This window comes from Talpa europaea (genome assembly GCF_964194135.1).
Source record: "Talpa europaea genome assembly, chromosome: 6".
NCBI lineage: Eukaryota > Metazoa > Chordata > Mammalia > Eulipotyphla > Talpidae > Talpa > Talpa europaea.
Window position 1 is genome coordinate 43298533 of NC_140072.1, and position 20232 is coordinate 43318764.

Below are 20232 nucleotides of genomic sequence, written 5' to 3' on the forward strand. Positions count from 1 at the left end.
GTCCTCATGCCTAAACTGACCGGAGTTATCCACAACACAGAGTGGATTCCCCATATATCCCATCATATTCATCAGCAACGCCTTCTCAGCAGCCTTGGACTCAATGGGACTGGCCAGTTACATCTGTAATTAATTTCACTATTGGGGGGCTCAGGTTTTCTGAGAGCAGGGCCTTCTCTGGCCTTTTCTATCACCCACAGACCTAGGAAGGGGTTCTCCACACAAGGCTTCTTAACGCATTTATACGTGCAAGAGGGTGAAGTACTGTAGGTTTATGTCTATGTGCATGAAGATGTCACCAACGTGTATGAGTGTGGGTGGAAATGAATGTGTAGATGTGTGTATTGTGTACAGGGAACAGGGAGAGGATAGCCAGGCATCTGACACAAAATTTAAGGAGGCGCTCACTTTGCTTTAATTTCAAGGCCTACCCTGCATTTGCATGTGTCTGAGAGTGAGAACCTCCTTAAAATTTGCATTGTGGAGTCTTTTGTTCCTTATCCTAGTCTTGGCCCTGGTTGTATGGGCGTGCCTCTGTACACATGTTTGTCTGCAAATGTGTGTTGTGTAGATGTGTGAGTGTGTGTGTACACATGCATGTGTGTGCAATTGCGTGTTTGTGTCTTGGCAGCTCTCTCTGGGTGTCACCAGAAGGTGTGGGAGACGCCTTCTTCTCATTCCCCTGGGAGAGTTCTGACTCAGGACAAGCCATATCCAGTGCTGCCTCAGCTGGGCTCTCACTCTCCTACCTGATGCTCTGAAAGACAGCAGGGTGTCCCTGGCTTTAAGCACCAGCCCCTGGCCTGCCACCAAGCCCCAAGAGTCAAGGGCAAGGCACAACTCTTGGAAAACAGGGTCTCTGTTTCCTCACTGGTAAAATGTGGTGACAGCCTCAAACAAGGGACCAGGTAGACTTTGTGGTGTAACAAAGACCTAGGAGTTCGTGGGATGCGTGGTGCTCATCTCCCCAGGCACTCAAGTAGCTCAAATCTAGAAGATGAAAGTCACAGAGATAAGCCTTCTATACAAAATGTGCTGTAAAAATAATGTGCTGGGACCCTTGGCGGGGTTGGGGAGGAGAATGGAGTCTTGGAAGTCTTCAGGAGGAGGTGGTGTTTGAGCTGGGCTGGGATGTACTTCACAAACATGGGGGCAGTTAGTCCTCACAAGACCTGCAAAGGCAGGAACCATGGGCCATTTTACTGACCATGGAAAGGGCTCCTGAAGTCATGCAGGTGTTAAGTGGTTGAATGAGGATTCAAAACCAGTTATGTCTGACCCTTAAGGCCCAGCTTCTTTAGCAACCCCTTTTGCCTTCTATCTGGGGAAAACACAGGCTCCCTGACCTCTCAACAGGCACCATCTGCACGGGGCAGACTGAAGAACACACACAAAATGGCCTGCAAACAATAGAAGACTGTGCACAATTGTGTCTATACTGGAGTACAGAGAGTGACTTCCAGGGAGCTTGGACAGAGCAGTGTGGGCAGGGCGGGGCACGATGCATGCCTGACCTCAGATCTCTCGGGGAGATGGACACGTACCAGCTAACAGGACCCCATCAGGCCCCAAGGAAAGCAGCTCTGAGAAAGCAATCAGGAAAGTCACTGTGTCACTGCGGCAGAAGCCTCCAGGGCAAGTCCTACCGTAGGAGCCTGAGCCCCGAGGTCTGGAGCAGGCCCGTCCAGCTTAGGGACTCCTGTGTTGACAGCTTTGTGGCCAGTAGGAGAGGGGGACTTGGACATAAGGGTGTTCTTGGCTTGGGACACTGTCATATCATCACACAATACTGAGATCAGAAGACCCAAGCCTTGTCAGACTGTCGGAGATGAGACACATAAAGGGGGTTGCCTCACAACATCTGCACACCTGCAAGGCGTGGGGGTTAAGCATCGGAAGTATTCAATAGACATGCTGATTTGGCAGAAGTGGGCCTGTCTGCATGGTGTTTGCACCACAGCTCTGCAACTGTGCCCTGCGCTGACTGGGAGTCCCAGCACAACACAGGCTGGCTGATCCCACACAGGCTCACATGCTGCCTTTCTGGAACAATGAGTACTCCAGTGATAGACCAGACTCAAGAATGCCAGCTGAGGCTTATGTGCAGTAGGTGACAATGTGGTTGTGCTGGGGTGGATTTGGGAGATAAATGATCTTTGATGCTCCCATCAGCTGGGCCGGTTAATTCTTGTCCTGCCACCAAATTGTTTTATCTGATTGTTTCCCCTCTTGGTTCAAGAGATTCACCCTTGTAAAGAAATTATAAGGTTCCAGCTTCCTGTCCTGAGAAAGTGCACCTTTGTCATTTCCTTGACTCCTCTGGCAGCGAATGCCCCTATGGGCAGTGCCCGCAAGTGGAGGATGGCTTTCCCCCAGGGCTGATGAAATTGAATTCAACAGCGAACCCTTGTTTGCAGCAGCTCTCAGCTTGATGGCAGTATCTCTACTGGCCTGACACTCACCACCAAATTCACCCCTCCTCCTTGTTCCCTTCCTGAGGTCATAGCCTGATGCCCCAGGACTTGTCAAGAGGTCACCCCATTCTTGCCGCTTCCATTTCATTAGTAACCAAGGATTTCCTTGTCAAAGTGAAAGAGCAAAACAGAACTGGAGTTGGTGATTTGATTTAGCTAATCACAGATTTTTAATGTCAACCACAGTTTGTTAGCATGCCCAAACTGGAATATTGCTGCATAAAGTAAGAACGTATAGGATGGGGTGTGGGTAGAAGGAGAGAGAAGTGTGAAAAAGACAGAAGGTTGGTGGCTTTTATTATCTTTTAATATACGTATGTTTCTGTGTTAATTAAGAACAAGTACCCAAGACAAATCTTCCTGTCTTAGCTACACACTTGCTTTAGTCATCTTTCCCCTAGTACCAATTCTACTAAAACCTTAGAATGTTCTGGATTCCAGGATAAAGTCCATGGACAACTTGTTCTATCATGAGCCAAATGCTTCCCCTAGGCTTGGGTTTTTTGGTAAAATTAAATAAAGTATCCTTTTCTAGAGTGGGCTGGGGTAATGCTGATTGTGACCACAGGGGTCTGAGCCACACTACCCACAAGTCTTTCAATTAACACAACATCCTCAGGCAGTAGACTTTTATTTTGTCTACACAGAATATTAAAAGATCTGTCTTCAATTTTAACTGGAACAAAGTTTCAATGCTGGGTTTCAAGTGAGTTATGGAGAGTTTTACAGGCAATATTAAGACAGTATAATTGTCTGGAATCTGCTCTGGAGAATTTTTGGAGACTCTCCTAGCTGACCACTATAAGTAGCACAAAAAAAATTTCTGGAGTATCTGTTATGAGCCAGGTGAGGGTACTGGTTTTGCCTTCAGTACTTTCTAAAAGCCCTGCGACATCTTCACTTTATACAGATGAGGAAATTCAAGCCCAGGGAGACAATTCACTTGCCGGCGGTCACACAAGGAGAGAGCACCAAGGTCTGGGTCAAGGGTGAAGCCTCCACCATGAGCCCCCTCTTGCTGCCTGTGGCGATGGGAAGCTTGTCACGTAGCCCTGGCTTCCTTGTCCCTTCAAGAGTCCCTCACCCTTTGAGGGACTCCCTTTCCCTGCGTTTACTGGAGAGATAATAATTCTGTCATCTTCCTAGAAAATCTGAAGAATCAAAAATGCAATATGCAGACAGTGTGTGCAAACTCACATGATAGCAGCAGATTAAGCTGTTTCTCTCTTAGATGTGTCACCCAACTAGCTCCCTGGACCTCTCTGTGTGTGGGTCTGACAGCGACAATATGTCCCGGTGGGCTAATTAGCACTAACCACCCAGGTCACTCCAAGGCCACTTACGAGAACAAATGCAAACGACAAAACTGATGAACATTGTGGCTAAAGATAGGGGAAGGGAGAAAAAAAGTTGAAAGAAGGGAGCCACTCAACCTTGAACCAAAAACTGGTTTTCATCAGAAAAACGCAACCATCTCTGGCTAATCCCCATAGCAAAAACTGAAAATAATTAAGCCCCTTTCCTGCTACTGTTAAAAACCAAACCTGGGCAGAGGTTCTGGAGGAGCAGACCACTTGGCTTCAAATGTCAGTGGGGGACCCCAAGAAAGAACCTAAACTTGGGGGAATGACATCTAGCACATCAAGTGCCTAGGGACGTGGGGCCCCTGACTTTGTAGGTGGGTCTTCCCAGTAACCCTAACTGTTTCTATCACATACACACTGACTCAGTCACTGGAATAGACCCAGGCAGGGAGGCCACATGTGGTTTGGGGGTACCAAGGAAGTAAGTTTCCCATTGGCCTATGATTTGTTGACGTGCACAAATAGTTGCTTTGGGTGACTGTAAGTAGAGGTGTGTCAGGTTTGGGGAAAGTGTTAAAGAGAGCCCCCTCTTTTTGCCTTTGCCGTGCCACTTTCCTCCTCACAGTGATCCTGAGGAGGGGCCTCCAGATATGGACAACTTCTCTAATTTCACAGATGAGAAGGTGAAACCTGAACTATTTTAATGGAGCTGGAGTGTTAGGGCCACTTTTGAGAAAAACAAGGTTATGAAGACTGAAGGCTCATCCTGTCACCATTGATACAGACCCTTCTATGGAAGGTTCTGGACCAGGTTCCCAAAGGAGTTGCAGGTATGAGCCTTCTAGTGCTATAGGAGTCTTGATGAGCTGGACATCAGGGTGGGGTAGTGGAAAGGGGAGCTGGAGACAGATTAGCTTCTGAGCATCCGTTTCTTTCTCATCTGTAAAAAAATGTTAATAACAAGATCTCCCTTTAGAGTCCTAGAGTTAAGTGAGACATGGGCAGCAGAAAACCATTCGTATGACTGTTCTCAGAGGCAACGATTACAGCTTCCATGTCCTGGGGGCTCACTGAATGCCAGGGCATGCTCAGTCCATAGATATTAGTTCTCTTTTTGTGGATATAAAAGTGTTAGAGCCGGAGAGGCTGTGGGCTGGCTGAGCTGAGCTTTGGTGATACTTGTTACCTTATCTGGCATCCAGGACTATGGGAGGGTCCTCAGGAATAAACACAGAAGCAGGACCCAGATATCCCAGGGGGCTCCTGAACTGAGAAACCAGTCCACATAAAGCCCAGTTTCAGTGACATGGATGAAAGTTTGAAATAGAAACCTTCCCCTGGAGATTTTTCTGGCCTATGAATCTTATGAGATATTAGTTCATCATGTCCCCGCCTGGGCAAGAGAGGTATCTGGAAGTTTCTTCAGGGACCCAAGGACTTGTCAGTTCTAACACTGGAGAAATGATTACAGACCCTTAAAGATCTAGTTAAAAGTGCCATGACTATAGATAAATAAGGAATACTGGATGCCTCTGACCAACCTACCCTCATCCAGAGGCCCCCTCCCAGGTGACTGATCAGGGCTGGATGAACTGGGGTTGGCCGGGAGAGTAGAGTTTTCAAGAGCCAGGAATCACCTGGATTGTTGTTTTCAGTATTCTTTCCTCCAAGAGAAAAATCTGACACTTCTGCTGGAAGCCATCATTGCTCATATATATTTTACTTCCCTCTCTAAAGAACTTTGGCTAAGGTGGCTCAATCTAAAACCAGAAAGAATCACTTTCCCAGGGAACTATACTGAGGATGTTCCTAAGCATAGCAGAATCCCCAATGTGGGGGCATTCTCTTTTTTCAAATGTGTTTTGTACCTGTGAGTTCTATATTAGAAGGGACTGGGGGGCCAGTGGGGACTGTGACTCAATCTTTCCCCAAGTCTCCACTCAAACAAAAGCAAACTGCAACCCTAAATGAGGGTGCATTCCCCTGGCTCCTTCTTTGAAAATTATTTTAAACAAAATTGTTTCGTTTATCTTTTGGTTTCTTGTGTACTCAGACCCACAGAACTCAGAGCTTTCTCAGTACAACTGAGAACCCAGCACCTCTTGGGCTGATAAATAGAGCAACTTTAAAATGCTTAGAACTGAAGACAGACCAACTGTGGCGAGAGAAAGTAAACACATCCATGCACCAGTCAACCCTAGCAAGCTCCTCGCTGAGATTACAAACTGAGTTCCTGCCTGAGCTGGCGAAAATGCTCCAGCAGGTTCTGGGGGGAGCAGGTGAAGGGGGGTGGAGCAGGTGAAGGGGGGTGGAGCAGAGCCACAGAGCAGCGTCCTCTGCCACCCTAAGTTGTGTCCCAGAGGAGGGGGGTCATCTGAGAGTCCACTCTGGATCACGTTTGAACGTTCCTACGCACAGCGGACTCTGCCTGCTTGTCTCCAATTGGTTTCAAGCTTAGAAATGTCCCAAGAAAACGGGGAACCACATCATTCTTTTGCCTCTCCCTTACCCCCACCCTCTTTGCGTGTAGGTGAAATTCACCAGTGAGAGAACTGGAATTTTTAACAGGACAGAATTAATAACTATATCATTTGATTTGATCATTTGAGAAACTTTTCCTAGGAAAATATATCTTTTAAATACTGTTTTCCAAACACACACACACACACATACACAGAAAGAGACACACACACAAATTGTTTTTATGTGAACCAATTAATAAATGCTAATTAATTCAGGCATATCTCCACTAAATTACTGTTTCATTTAATTGCAGGGGAATTTTCCATTACTAAACTCTCCCTTGCTGATTTTTTTTGCATTATTTATATATTTTTTTCAGTTTTACTAATAGTGAGGTTGGTATGCGATATTATCTGCTGTTTGTATGTCTTAAATTCCTTTTTCATTTAAAATGTTTCCTCATTCTTGCAGCTCCACGTAATCTGGAAGAAACATCATTAAAAGCAGACACAATTTTATACATAAATGATTGAAAAAAGCATTGGCTGAAATTAATCTGACAGGAGCGCGTCTTCTTTGATTGGGTTACTCTCATTTCAGGCGTGCAGGCATGTGAGCCAGTGTTTCCCCGCTTTAGGTTAATGTGGGAATGTTTTCCAATGTCAGCGAGTCACAAGTCTATCTATGAACACGTCGTGAGTACACAACCATGGGTACAGATCACAGGGGTTTTAGTAATAAAAATAAACATCAAATCTCTTTAGGGACATTCCCCCTCCACACACACACACACACAAAGCATAGTCCTTCCTTCCTTTTCATGGACACCAGATCAAGACTTTAACACTTACTCACAATCCAAACCAGCTGGTTCTGAAGATCCAGCCTCTTTTTATGAACAGAAAAATACGTGTTTTCCAGTAGTGTTTAGGGACTGTTTAGTAGCTGTGGTAAGGATTGTGTCTGAAAGGATGTGTTTGGAAGTAGAATTATGATTTTCTTATACTCGAAAGGCAAACATTCCCCGCACCTGGTTACCTTCCTTCTGAGAAAAGTTCTTTCATTTTTATTCTCTCTAACCACCTTCTTCCCCCACCCCACCCCTCCCCCATTGCCTGCTTCCAGTGTCTTCCTTTTCCCCTCTCTATTCTTTCCCTCTTTCTCTTTCACAGTAAATTATTCTGGAGGATGTGAATGATTAAACTGTTGACTCCTAGGTTTAGGTATGAAAAGGCATGTCACTGTAAGTAAAGTTTCACCTTTATACCCAACTCTATCAATAATTACAGAACAAAATGACGATTTGTAAATCTTTCTTACAATTAGCTCTTACAAAAAGGTGCCATTTTTTTCTGAACATACTGAATTCTATTGATTTCACTCTTTACAAACAATTAATTACGAAGTAGAGCAACCTACTCCAATTGAACTCCGCATATAAAAGGATTGTGAGTATATCCTTGGGAAAATATATGTCCATAAAACATGTAGTTCATTAAAATTAGAGATTTGCCCCCTTAAGAAGAAAATTCTGACATATTTTTGCATTAGTAGACATTTTCCTTTGAACGAAAATCTCTCTTGATAAGTAAAACTCCATGAGATTGATTTTCATGTGATTTTCCCTCAATTCCTTTGTCCTCCTCAGAAAAATTAGGCAGAGTCCTTTGGGGTATAGTCTGATAAAATTAATTAACTTTCCTTCCACCCCAAAAAGTCCCAAATAAATGCTTCCAATAGACATCAAAAAAGTGTCAATTAGAAATAATTACTTCTTATCAATCAGTGGGGCAATTAAAGTGACAAAGCTTGAAAAGATACTTATCTTAAAACTAATTCACAAGGTAGCTAAATTATCTCCTAATTAACTTGCATTGAGGAGGGTGGGAGGATGAACCATCCTGAAACAAAGATGAATTGAGGGACCCCAATACCTCTTTATGTTCTTCAAGACTGTTTCCCATTCCCAGAAGACCTTGTTTTCAACCTAGGCAAGAAACCAGGGGCCAAAATAGATCCTCCCAAATGCATCTGCCACCCTTTGCTCTTTCTAAGACCAAGAGAAGGGGGAGGGTTTTACATCTCAGACAGATCTGGAAAGTAAGAAGTAAGTTCCTTCCTCTGTGATCTGTGATCTCATTCTACCACTTGGAATAACCTATTTTCAGGAGCGAGCAGGAAGTTATTGTACAGGAGTTTTAATGACAACCTGCTTGCTTTTACTAAACTCTCTTCCTCATTGATACAGTAGCCTTTGCATTTTTATATTTACTCCGTGTTCCTTTCTCGTGCATCTTTGAATAGTTAAAAAAAATGTTTTTGCTTTAGACAATCTTTGTTCCCTGATACTACAAAATTCCTGGTGGTTTTCACAGAGAGTTCAGTCTGTGGCTGACCAGTGCATATCTGAATAATTCAATATTTGCTCTCAAGGTCCCTTCCTAATAATAAAGTTGTAAGACAAAAATATTAAGATCTCTCTGCAAAGCAAGATTAGCCCAGAATGAGCTAAGGGTGAGACTCAGAGGCTGCACACTAAACTTTTGTCTAGCATCTCTGATTATTGGAAATGGTGTGCTAGCCTCGCTCTCACAAAAAACCAGTGGCAGGCTGAGCCCCGGGGTTCTGCTTCAGAGAAAACTTAAAGGGGGAAACTCCCCAGGCAAAGCAGAACCCAGGAGTGGATGTGTCTGGGGAGAAAAGGGAAGCTGCCAAACCCTAAGAGAGGAAAGTGCTTATAAAAAACAGGATCAGTTTATGAATTCAACTCTAAACATACATAGCAATGTCAGGTAAATGGATCAGAAAGATAGAAGGTCTCTTGCTCAGGTTTTGCGGACAGAAGATTGGAAAAAGAAACCGGGACAGTCTTTAGCCTTCTGAGCTGTGTTTTGGGCAATTTTTTTTTTTTCTGTTTTCAACATTAAACTAAAAGAGCAAGTCTCATTCTCCCTTCCTTCTAGCATTATTTCTTTATTTTAGGGGAGGCGTAGAAGAAGATCCTTTGCTTTCCCTAAACAGAAAAAATAAAATAAAATAAAATAAAATACCTCTGCCCCTGACCAGGCTGCGTGGTGGTAAAGGACTCCCTCCCCAAACCCAAGGGCGATTTGCGCCTAAGGTAATGGGGTAAGCAGCTTGTTCTTGATTAAAAATAAAGTAAATAGTAAATTGCATCTTTTCCTCTTTTATTCCCATTAATCCTAATGAGTGCTTCTAGATTGAAAATTCGTAGCCAAAACAGAATCAAACCAACCCCGGGACCGTACCATCATATTATCTCTGGAGCAGCGACAGAGGGAAAGTGTCTAGTCCACCACGGTAAATTCGAGGTACAAGAGCACCCACTCATACCACCAACAGAAAGGTCAGGGGGAGGTCGAGAGCTGGGGAGACATCAAAACCCAGAACAGAGCAGAAGCGGCCGGAGCCAGCGCGGTGTGGGATCGGGTTGTGCGCTCTCAGCCTGCGAGCCGGTCCTGATTTGGAGGCCGGGCGAAGTCTAATGTTGAACTCCGATCTGGCTAACGACTAAGGCGCTAAAATCTGGCTCTAGCCTCAGAATGTGACCAAGGAGCAAGGGTGGCACCCGGGAGCTGCTACGAAAGGGGTGTCAGGCAGCTCCTCTCTGTCCCCAGGCTCTCCAACCCCGCGGTTCCCTGGAAGGGCCGCCAAGTCTCTACTCCGAGTCCCTTGCAGCGCCAGCCAAGGGCAGCGGGACGGCTGTGGTCCCACTCCCACGGGGGAGCTGGGGAACGGGGTGGGGAGGGAGCTTATTGGGGACTGGATATGCAGCTCCTGAGCAAACCGGAATGAGAAATCTTCCGGCGCCCCAGGGGGTTCCCGCACCCTTCGGAGCGATCGCCACAGGACCAGAGACGCAGCTAAGCTCAGACTCGAGCACTCGCAGCTAAATAGAGATCTCAGCCTCGCGCCGCGCGCCATCCGACCCTCTTTATTATAACAAATGTCCCGTTTGCCGAGCGGGACTTCATATTCGCGGAGAATTCATCTGAAATATTGATTTCCTCTCACTTCGCAGGCCCAATCGATAGTGCTGCGCCCTAGCCCCATAAATCGCCTTCCCCGCAGCCGGCCCGCCTCCATCCATCACTGCGGGTCGGGCCGCGCCTAACCCGCTGTCCACACTTGCTGCGCGCCAGGGCGGCCGTGCCATTCACGCCGCTCGGCCCCGACCCGGCGACTCCTTCCCCGCACAGACCTCCTTAGCTTGAGGAAATCCGGTGCCGCCGCGAAAGACCCCAAGCGCTTTGAAGGCCCTGGGGCCCGGGCCCGGGTGGGGAGAGGGATTTGGCCTCGGGGGCAGCACCTTCCTCCCTGGCCAGGCGTCCCGCGCGAAGCTCCCATCTGTCCCGTGCTCAGCGAGGAGGGTCCGAGAGCTCCCGAGTGCACCCAAGGCTCCCAGGCCCCAGGCCACGGGCTCTCTTCCCTTTGACTTGAGAGTGCTCGGGGCTCAGCACGCAGCCCGCTGGCTAGGACTGACTGCGCGCCCCCAGGAACCAGGGTTAAGAGGTGGCGGCCGGGGAACCACAAGTCCAGCACCCGAGCGGCCTACGGCCTGCGAGCGCGCAGGGTGCCCACTCCGCTAGGCCATGCAGGACGCGGGTGGAGAGCGAGGGACACCCTTCTGACCCCCACGGAAAGCTCCTCACCGCCCTGTGTAGTCCGTAGAAATCGAGGTCTGGGGAGGGCGGCTCCTCCGGACCGTGGGACCTCAGTGCCCGAGAGCAGCTAGGCGGCCGGCCGCAGCCGAGTGCCAGGCCCGAGGCGCCCCCAGCTTCTTCCCCACGCAGGTGGGTCCCGCGAGCCCGGAGCGGAGGCTCCCCAGCCCCACCGGCCCGAGCGCGCGCACGGACGCACGGCGACGCGGGGGCTCGGGGGTCTTGGCCACGCCGCGTCCTTACCGGATCTGATGGAGTTGTGAGGCATCGCCAGGGAGTCGCACGCAGCCCGCTGAGGACTCAGGGCTTCCTCACGCAGGTCCCCGCCGCGCCCTTCGCCAAGCCACTGCCCTGCACGGACCCAGGGGAAGGGGCATGAGATTCCAGTCTGCTGCCTTAGACCTCTTCCCCGGGCCCTAGCCTATGGGTTCTCATAGACTGGCAAGAGTAGGAAGATTTTTAGGAGAAATGTACCTAACCTCAGCCTGGACTAACTAAAATATGACTGTCTGGGGGATCCGGGAATGGGGGGCCACTGAGGAAGCCCCAAACTCCAGCCCTAGACCCTCTTTCAGCCCTATCCAGTTTCACTTGGGAGGGAAAAAGCTGCCAGGCTGCCTGGGACCTTCTGCCTTTTCGGAATCACCCCACTCCCCATGTCAGCTTTCAGTCAACCCCTGGGCAGCATACCTGGCCGGTTGGCCCTCACTGCCTGGGTCCGCCTGAGAGGGTGCCCTGGGCACAGTGTCTCTCCTGGTTCTGAAGTTTGTTCCCATCCACCCGGCATCGCCGACTGGTTTTATCCCGCCAGGGCCCTGAGAGATGGGTCTGGAGAGGCTCGCAGGCCGCGGATTGGCTGGCTGGGTGCAGGGGGGTGCGGGAAGGGGAGGATTTTGCGAGGGGGACATGGCTGAGTGGACTCAGGAGTTAGAAACATTCGCTAGAGCTTCTGTTTCCAGCGGAGAGCAGCGAGGAAGGCAGCTGAGCCCTAACTCAGCAGGCCTGGAAATATTGGAGGAGTGGGGGATAGAGGCCTCAAGGCCTGAGGATGAGGGTGTCTGGGTTCTCCTGGGATCACTGACCTCCAGAAGTGAGAGATAGGGTGGCTCTGTGACACCCTTCCTTCTCTAACCTTTGCACTGCTCTGGGGTTAGGGTAGCCGCTTTTTCTCTCATAGACGAGAACTTGTTTTTATATTCCTCATGCAGGATGGTAGAAGCCTGCTCCCAGGACTAGAGGCAAGGTGGTCCTAATCTCTCAGCACTGGTCTGAACAATCTGTTTAAACCATTTTCTCCTTACAGCCCAGACAGGATCCACACCCTCATACCTGTAAGTTAATGTAAATGATCACATAACCAAGAGGACCCCTCTCTCCTCCCATTTACACACACACACACAAACACACATGGCCATCAGACTTCTTTCCTGCTCCTTGAAGGTTCTGAACTTGGGAGATGAGTTCAGAGGACTGGCAGCCAGGGCCTAGATTTCACCTCAGTGAGGGAGGGCCTTAGAAAGAGACAGGGTTGAGCCTTGGTTATGGATAGGAAGGGGACTGAGAAGACCTTAGTGGTAGTAAAAGCTGTCCTTCCTCACTGGGCAGCTTTTCTGTTGGCAAAGAGGAAATGGAACCAATGTCCTGAAGCACCTGCAGGTCCTTCGGCCGTGGCCTGGATGCTCCCCCAATCTGTCTAGATTCAGGATCATGCCTGAGAGGACAGCCATGCCCCTGACCCTGAGGGGCTGTGCCAGCTGTAGGGGTTGTTCCTGAGCAAGTACGGTGCTGGGTGAGAGGCAGGCAAAGGGGCAGAGGAAACGGGCTATGCAGGAGGGTGTGTGAGCACACATGTGTGCACATCTGTGTGTGAAAACACAATTTTTCTTAATTAAAAAAGTTTACTCTTTCATGTAAATTCACTTACTCCTCCCATCCAGACTTTCTCATTTCTCAATAGCAGAAATTAATCATTTTGTGAAAAGAAAGAGAACATGCGTATCCCTAAGTGGATCCTCCACATTTATAAATGTCTCGAAACTAAAACAATAGGTGCTTTATGGCTTTCAAAGTTTCTCCAAAATTTTTATTTAAGATTGCTCTGTGGTTTTCAAATATCCAGATATTTCACTTCTCTTGTCAAACCCCCTGGAAGGAGAAGAAGAACAGGTGGTGGAAGAAATTCAACCTGGAATATCCCCCACCAATCCTGAGCAGTTCAAGCCCTGCTGCTGTTGGGCAGCCCTGGAGTGAGAAGGGCATGGCAGAGACTCTGTCCACCCCACTCTGCCCTGAGTTAGCCTGGTGAACCGTGGTCCAAGCAGTTCTGAACACCTTAGAGGGTTTACCCAAGCTGAGGTGCTGATAAGTAGCAGTAACCATGGAAACTCACTGCACCCATTCTTGCCCATTTCTCCCGCTCAGCTCAGGAAAAAAAAAAAAAAAAAAAAACCTTCTCCCTCTTCTTTTTTGACAAAAGTGCTCATAGGGCAAAACAAAACAAAACAAAAAACAATGAAAAACAAAACAAAAAAACCCAGCAAGTTGTCAAAACATGCCCATTCTATTTGTGAGGTCATTCAAGAAATTCATCTTAATATGAAAACTGAATGTGCAAAACCACACTCTCATATCTTGATTTCACCTCTTCCCCAGACTATACGAGACATAATCCAGTGACCAGGAGCAGAAGTTCTAGAGGCAATGCACAGTGAGAAGGCAGTTAACCCCATTCAGAGATAAACATAGGCCTTCAGGTCTGGCCCTGCTGTCTAGTCACACCAGAAATCAGGCCTAGGTTCCTTGCCACTTTCTAATTAGTTACTAACCGATACCCCAACTCGTTCTTTTTCTATTCAGTCTTCCCCTCTGCAAAATGAAGAGGTTGAAATAATGTCTTTTATCACAACCTTTTCTTACACTAAACTAAGAAAAAATATATCCATCTGTTAAGCATGAAAATCTCAAGTCTCCCTTGGATGTTACTTACCATTTCAAAATAAATTTAACATCACAGCAAAAAGACCCAGATCAAAGAGAAATTTAGTATACACTTCCCTAAATGACAGTTCCTTTGCCAGTTCTTCTCAGATGTAATGCTGAGATGGTCAACTAGTAACCTGGGGCTTAAACCCATTACATTAAAAAAAAAAAAAAAAACTCAGCATTTCTCTTAGAAAACTTAATTAGATGTCATAATGAAAATAGACTAGGCACATAACTCTGGTTTGTCCTTAAAAATGTGAGCAATCTGGCCATAGATTGGAGTGTTTCTTTGTGGAAATCAGTATTTTTTTCAGGTTTAACATGGAAGGAATTTAATATACATTTCAGGTAGTTGCCAGCTCTTGTGAGTATTCTGTGATGTTTTAATTATAAGTTGATCTGCTGAGCCTTCAAAAGATGGCCGGTCTTTCCAGGACTTAGCTGAAATCCAGTGGGCTGAGCTGAGTGTGTCAGGGATGAGACCTAGAGCATTTGTTAGACATGGGATTTTCAGAGCTAAAACTAAACTGTCCTGGGCAAACCAGGGTGAGTTCGTCATCTTTGCTGATAGTCAGAAAGGAAGGTTTGTGGTCTTTTGTAAACTGACCACTGGGGCGGGTGTTTCACTGTGTAGGTGGGATACTATCACCTTAAGTTAAGGCTAATTGACCCCCTAAACTCCAGCATGGTCCAAGGACCTCTCCCTCTCACCCCTGGGACCCCAGGAGAGGAAATCTGGGATCACTTCCTCCACTTTGACATGAAGCCTCAGAAGGTTTTCTGTGAAAATTACCCAGAAGCCAGCCTTGGGGGAAAATCCCTGCCCCTCCCCACCCCCCACCATTCCCAAATCCTCTCTGCTTACTTGCCATGCCAACTCCCCTACATGGTAAACAATTCCTAGGACTAAAATGTGCCCTTTGGGAAGAAAACAGCAGCTCTCTACTTTAAGTTAGAAGGTGAGTGTTTCAGGCTGGTGATGTGAAAAGGAGACATTTCATTTCTCTGAGCCTCAGTTTCCTCTTCTGTGGGAGGTGGGTGCAGGTGGGGAGGGGGAGGGTAAGACCTACCTCCTTGCTTTGTTGAGAGGATGAATGGAATTATGAATGTGAAAGCCCTTTGAAAACTACAGCTCAGTACAAAAGTTAATTATTATTAGACAACAAAGGCAGGAGAAATACTTCCAAGAGGGCAGAGTTAAAACTCCTCTAAAATTTTGCTGTAGAAGTCGGTTCCTTTAATCCTTTCCCAAAAGCCCTGTGAGTTTTTCAAACAGCCATCTGAGCCTTGGATGACGGACAGGTGAGCTGTTGGACAGAAAAAGGCCAGGGAGCACATGCTATGGCTATAGGGTAGGTGTGGGGGTTGCTGTGGGGGCAGGGGAGTCTATGAGGGGAGAAATTAATTGTGCTTCACCCAGAAAGAGGGGAGCGGAACCAATGACAGAAGGGGTGGACTAGTACCAGGGCAGAGCTTCCAGCCTGCCAGATTTCACCTGTTCCTGAAGGGACTGGTGGTTTTTTGCTCTACTTTCCCCCCTAACATACTTGCCCAATAAGGACACAGCCAACAAGGGAGGGTGGGTGGGAATGCTACCCTGTGTCCACACCTCAGGAAATGGCCAACAGCTTACCCTGAGGCCTCCTGGAGGCTGTGCCAGGGAATCAATCATTAATTATCCCAGCTCCACCTCTACCCCCAGGCTTTCAAAACACAGGAATAGAAATACAGGTCCTGGCAGGTGAAAGGAAAAGAGACACAGATTGTGAAAAGTAGTTTGGAAAAAGCCACTGGTGGCATTTTTCCAGTTGGTTTTGGGTTGGAGATGTGCCCTAGGCACATATCTCTTGAACTCTTTGCCCGCCTCCCAGCCCCTTAGCGGCTGCTTCCTGGGCTGTTGAGAAGAGACCTAGTATGTTTAGGGCTGAGTAGGGGAGGGCCTCACTGGGAAAGCAGAAAGGAAGGGGATAGGAGAGGAAAGGAGCGATATCTAGAAAATAACAGGTAATTTCCCCCTCAGTTTTAATAGTTTCTAAAAAGTTACAGTAATAAGGCAGGCCCTTTCGCAACCCATTTTGTAGGTGAGAACACCAAGCCTCTGGGAAGGTAACATGTCCTAACTTTCTCAGCTGGTAGGTGGCTGACTCAATGTCCAAATAAACACTAGTGACCCAGGTCTTGCCTTAAGTGTTGAAAATTCTACTCAACCCAGCCCAGTTCCTCCCACTCCCCAGCACCAACCTCCTACTGTCAGCAGGGAAAGTTCTGGAACCCAGGGAGTGGCCAGGGTGAGGTCAGGCCTCCAAGGCCAGGAAACTTTCCTGCTACCAGAGAGGAGAGCAGCTCACGCAGAAGGAATGCCCTTCCCTCAGCCAAGCCCCTGTGTCAGGAGTCAGGGCAAGAATCCTCTCAGGCCAACTCCAGGGCACTGGAGAGGGCTATCTTCCTGACAGCTGTTCTTGGGGAGGCGCCAAGGAAAAAACCCAGGCCCAGGGTCAGACTCAGGGCTGGCTTTGTTCTCTGTGGCTTCAGAACACCAGAGGTTCCTTCTGCTCTCATAAACCTTGGAACAGAACAGGCTCCCCTCTAAGCCTGTCAGTGCCCGGCACTCTGCTGAAAGGACCAGAGACATTGCTGGCTGTGGGGAGGGGGAGAGACAGAGGGATAAAGAGTCAAGGCAGCTTACTTGCCTTTTGCCCCAATCTACTCTGCCTGTCCACTGGAAAGCTTCTGGCCTTCTGGGTCAAGTGATCCTGGGTGCTTTGCAACAAAAGTGTGGGTCTCATTTGCTTCAAGACCCTCAAGACACCTCAAGATCTTCATGTCCCACTCTACTTCCCTGCACTCAGCAGGGCAACCCTGAGGGATTAGGGCCTTATTCCCATTTGGCTCCCCATTTTCTAATACCCCAGCAATGTGGCCATCTTTGTTGTCCCATAACCCTCTATGAGGATAGACATGCCATGAGGTGTGCCAAGTATGACATTTCCTTTCAATCAGAGCTACCAGTACTATAAATGCCAGGAGCTGTTGAGACTCTCACCTACAACCCCAGGTATGCAACACTACACCCAGTGAAGTGGGGTTTGGGGGCAGTGAGGCCTGGAGGTGTCTCTGGGATTGCCATGGTGCTTAGCAGTGGAGCCAGGATCTGAACTCAGGCTCTCTGCTACCTGAGCTGAGCCAGCATTCTCTCCATCCCTCCAGTATGTTATCAGAGCAGAGGCAGTGCTAATAGCTGTGAGAAAACTATTGGAATAAATTGGAAAGTAAAGTAGAAAAACACTCACTATCAGTTTCAGGGGCCTCCAGTGGCCTATTGGGAGTAAGCTTGACCCTGAGTAATGAGACTTATGTTTCCTAGACCCTGGGCAAGTTCAGGTAAATGAAAAGAAAGTCAAAGGTTGGGGGTCACAACAAGGCCCACCTCCCCCTAACTGAATTCCCTGAGTGCTTGGCAAAGCACCCATTTGTGACAAGAATCAGTGAATCATCCATCTATATATTTTTCTTTGTCTTCTCAGCTTATTGAGATGTAAGTGATAAACAAAATTGTTAAGATATTTAAGGTATACACCATGGTGACTTGATATATTGTGCAAGGATTCCCTCTAGTTAGTCAACATTTTTCAGTTACATAAAGTAGTGCTATCAGCTATAGTTACCACATTTTACATTAGCTCCTCAGGCTTTCAGCCTTTATATTTTCTCCAAACTTGGTTTCAAAGTTCTGTTTTTAGGCCTATCAACTTTGTGTCAGGGAGCATTTCCTTTTATTTGTCCTAAATGCTTCCCCTTCAAACCTCATGAAGTGTGCTGGGCCCCTGCTGATTTCTGTTTGCTTCATTCACTTCGCTATCACTTTTCAGACTGGGGTCCTGTTTGCTCTGTGACTTCACTTTTCCAAGCAGAATCACCTCTCTCAGATTCACTCTGGTGGAGAGAGTCCAGAGACCCAGAGAAGAATCTTTTCCCACTTGTATGCTGGCTCCTGCCCATCTGTCATGCAGACATGTGGAAGGAGTTGCGAGCTGTGGGCCTGGGAATCTGGCATGCTCCTGGACTGGCTGTGTGATCTTGTGCCAATCACCCAGCTTCTCTGAGACAAAGTTTCTGAGCCCTAGAAGTCAGGCAAGTAGTGGCACTGCTCATGTATTACATGTGATGATTAAGTCAAAGTGCTTGTGGCACAGTGGGCGCTCAGTGAATGTCAGTAAAACCAGCAATACAGATCATCAAGAAGCATTACTCATAGTGTTACAGGGTGGGGAAAGGGGCACCCCACACCCTGCAAACCTGCCTCCTCTAAATAGGTTCTGCCATCCGCCACATCAACACAAAACATATGAGACTTTAATGAAAAGGAACTTTAATACAATTAGGAAACAATACAAGAAAGGCAAAGAATCTAGTTTCTAAATCAGGTACCCAAAGTTACCCGTCCCTCGTGGGACAAAATCCACCCAAGCAGGATTGGCCCAGAGCAAGGCCCAAAAGCCTGAACAAGTCTAAAGCATCTTCCAGTGGGGACCCACAGAAAAGGATCAGAAACAACCACAGAAGTCTAGAGGGAAAAGAGAAAAATCAAAATCAAGACAAAAACCACCATTGTCACCTCCCCACGGATTTCTCACCCACATCTGTGTCACCCAGTCCACGACCAAAAGGCAAGTGTAGTTTCTTCACGTGTCTCTCTGCTCCATGTGCCTCCTCCAGGGCTCCTTCTGGCTCTCCATCCTGTTTCTTTCCTTCTTAGTCTCCTCTCCAGCTTCTTCTCTTCTCTTTAGTGCCACCCTCCTTTGGGTGGGGTAGGGAACCTGACACTTCCCCCTTTCTTGGGGACCACCCTGTTACAATAGGACTTGGGGGTGTTGTCAGTATCAGTTGACTGGGTTGGTGGAGACTTGAGAAGTTCAAAGATGGCAGTGGGTTGAGGGGACTGAGGACCAGAAGGGCTGAACTTATGGTTCCTGAGAGCCAGGGAGCCGGAGGTACCCAGGCAAGTGTAATCTGCTTGCTCCCCTACAAGCCATCTCTGGATGGGCACTCACTCCTCTAGGGCACCCCCTCATGGATGAACCTGCTCTGCCACTTGAAGGGGCTGTGGGTTCTCTGATCTGAGAACTCCTCTCAGAGACTTCGCGGGGCTCCAGAGGATGAAGTCCAGGCTATAGAAAACCACTGTTCCTGGAAAGGCATTTGGCTCCAGGTCCATGATGCTCCAGCCCCAGCTGTACAGCGGGCTATGTCTGACTAACAATCACTTTCTGATTCATAGAGAAGCCAGAGTCTTTAGTTTTCCTTTCAATTAATTAATTTCTAGCTTATACATATAATAGATTATAAATAATTCAAACAGTCAAGATAAATGACTCTCTTCCTCTGGTTCTTAGCCCGAGGTAGCACTGTGCTATTTGATATTCATCCTTTCAGATCTTTTCTAGCCATACCTCTGTCAGTGAGTGGGAACTCTTGCCTTTGTATTTAGGAGTGTGCCTTCCCGAGCACAGTAGCACTTGCTTGCTCAGCGTAAGGCTTGCTCTGCAGGTGGCTTTTATTCACTTACCAATGTCTTGAATATCTTTTCCTTTTGAAACTTAGAGCACTACCTTCACCCTAGCCCCAGATGTGGATGTAGTGTCGTCTAAGTAACTATTACCCTTTAGATGGTTATGCATAGCTCATCTTTTTTTTTTTTTGTGCTTTTTTTTTAAATAATAAATTTTATTTTTATATTCCCCATACAATTGCAGCCCCCCCATTCTGACCCCAATCCCTCCCCTCCCGCCCCTGCCCCCCTAAAAGTGTCTCTGGTTCATAGTTTTTTGTTGATTTTGATTTTCACTTTCTTATAGTTATTCATTTTCCTGGTCCCTTATTTAAGTTTTCTAGATTCCTGCTATGAGCGAGACCATCCGGTATTTTTCTTTTTCTTTTTGGCTTATTTCGCTGAGCATGATCCCTTCCAGCGCCATCCATGTTGCTGCAAATTGCATGTGTTTATCTTTTTTGAATGCTGAGTAATATTCCATGGTATATATGTACCACATCTTCTTGATCCAGTCATCTATTTTTGGGCATTTGGGTTGTTTCCAAAGCTTAGCTATTGTAAACAGTGCTGCTATAAACATAGGGGTGCAGGTGTTCTTTGGAATTGATGTTTCTGTGTCCTTTGGGTAAATACCTAGGAGTGGAATTGCTGGATCCTATGGAAGCTCTATGTTTAGTAGGTCCAGAAATCTCCACACAGCTCTCCATAGTGGTTGGACCAGTTTGCACTCCCACCAACAGTGCAGGAGAGTTCCTTTTTCTCCACACCCTCGCCAA

General features: G+C 47.3%; 1 protein-coding gene across 1 annotated transcript in view; it reads right to left on the reverse strand.

The window, feature by feature from the left end:
- The window catches only part of PAX8 (paired box 8), a gene marked incomplete at both ends in the record, with an annotated part of 56568 nt that extends 44858 nt beyond the window's left edge, over positions 1 to 11710 (reverse strand). The window contains 2 exons of the mRNA XM_084234811.1: positions 11167 to 11274; positions 11614 to 11710. Of these exons, the coding sequence (XP_084090937.1) occupies positions 11167 to 11274; positions 11614 to 11710 (205 nt within the window). The remainder of the gene's footprint in view (positions 1 to 11166; positions 11275 to 11613) is intronic.
- Between the last annotated feature and the right edge of the window lie 8522 nt (positions 11711 to 20232).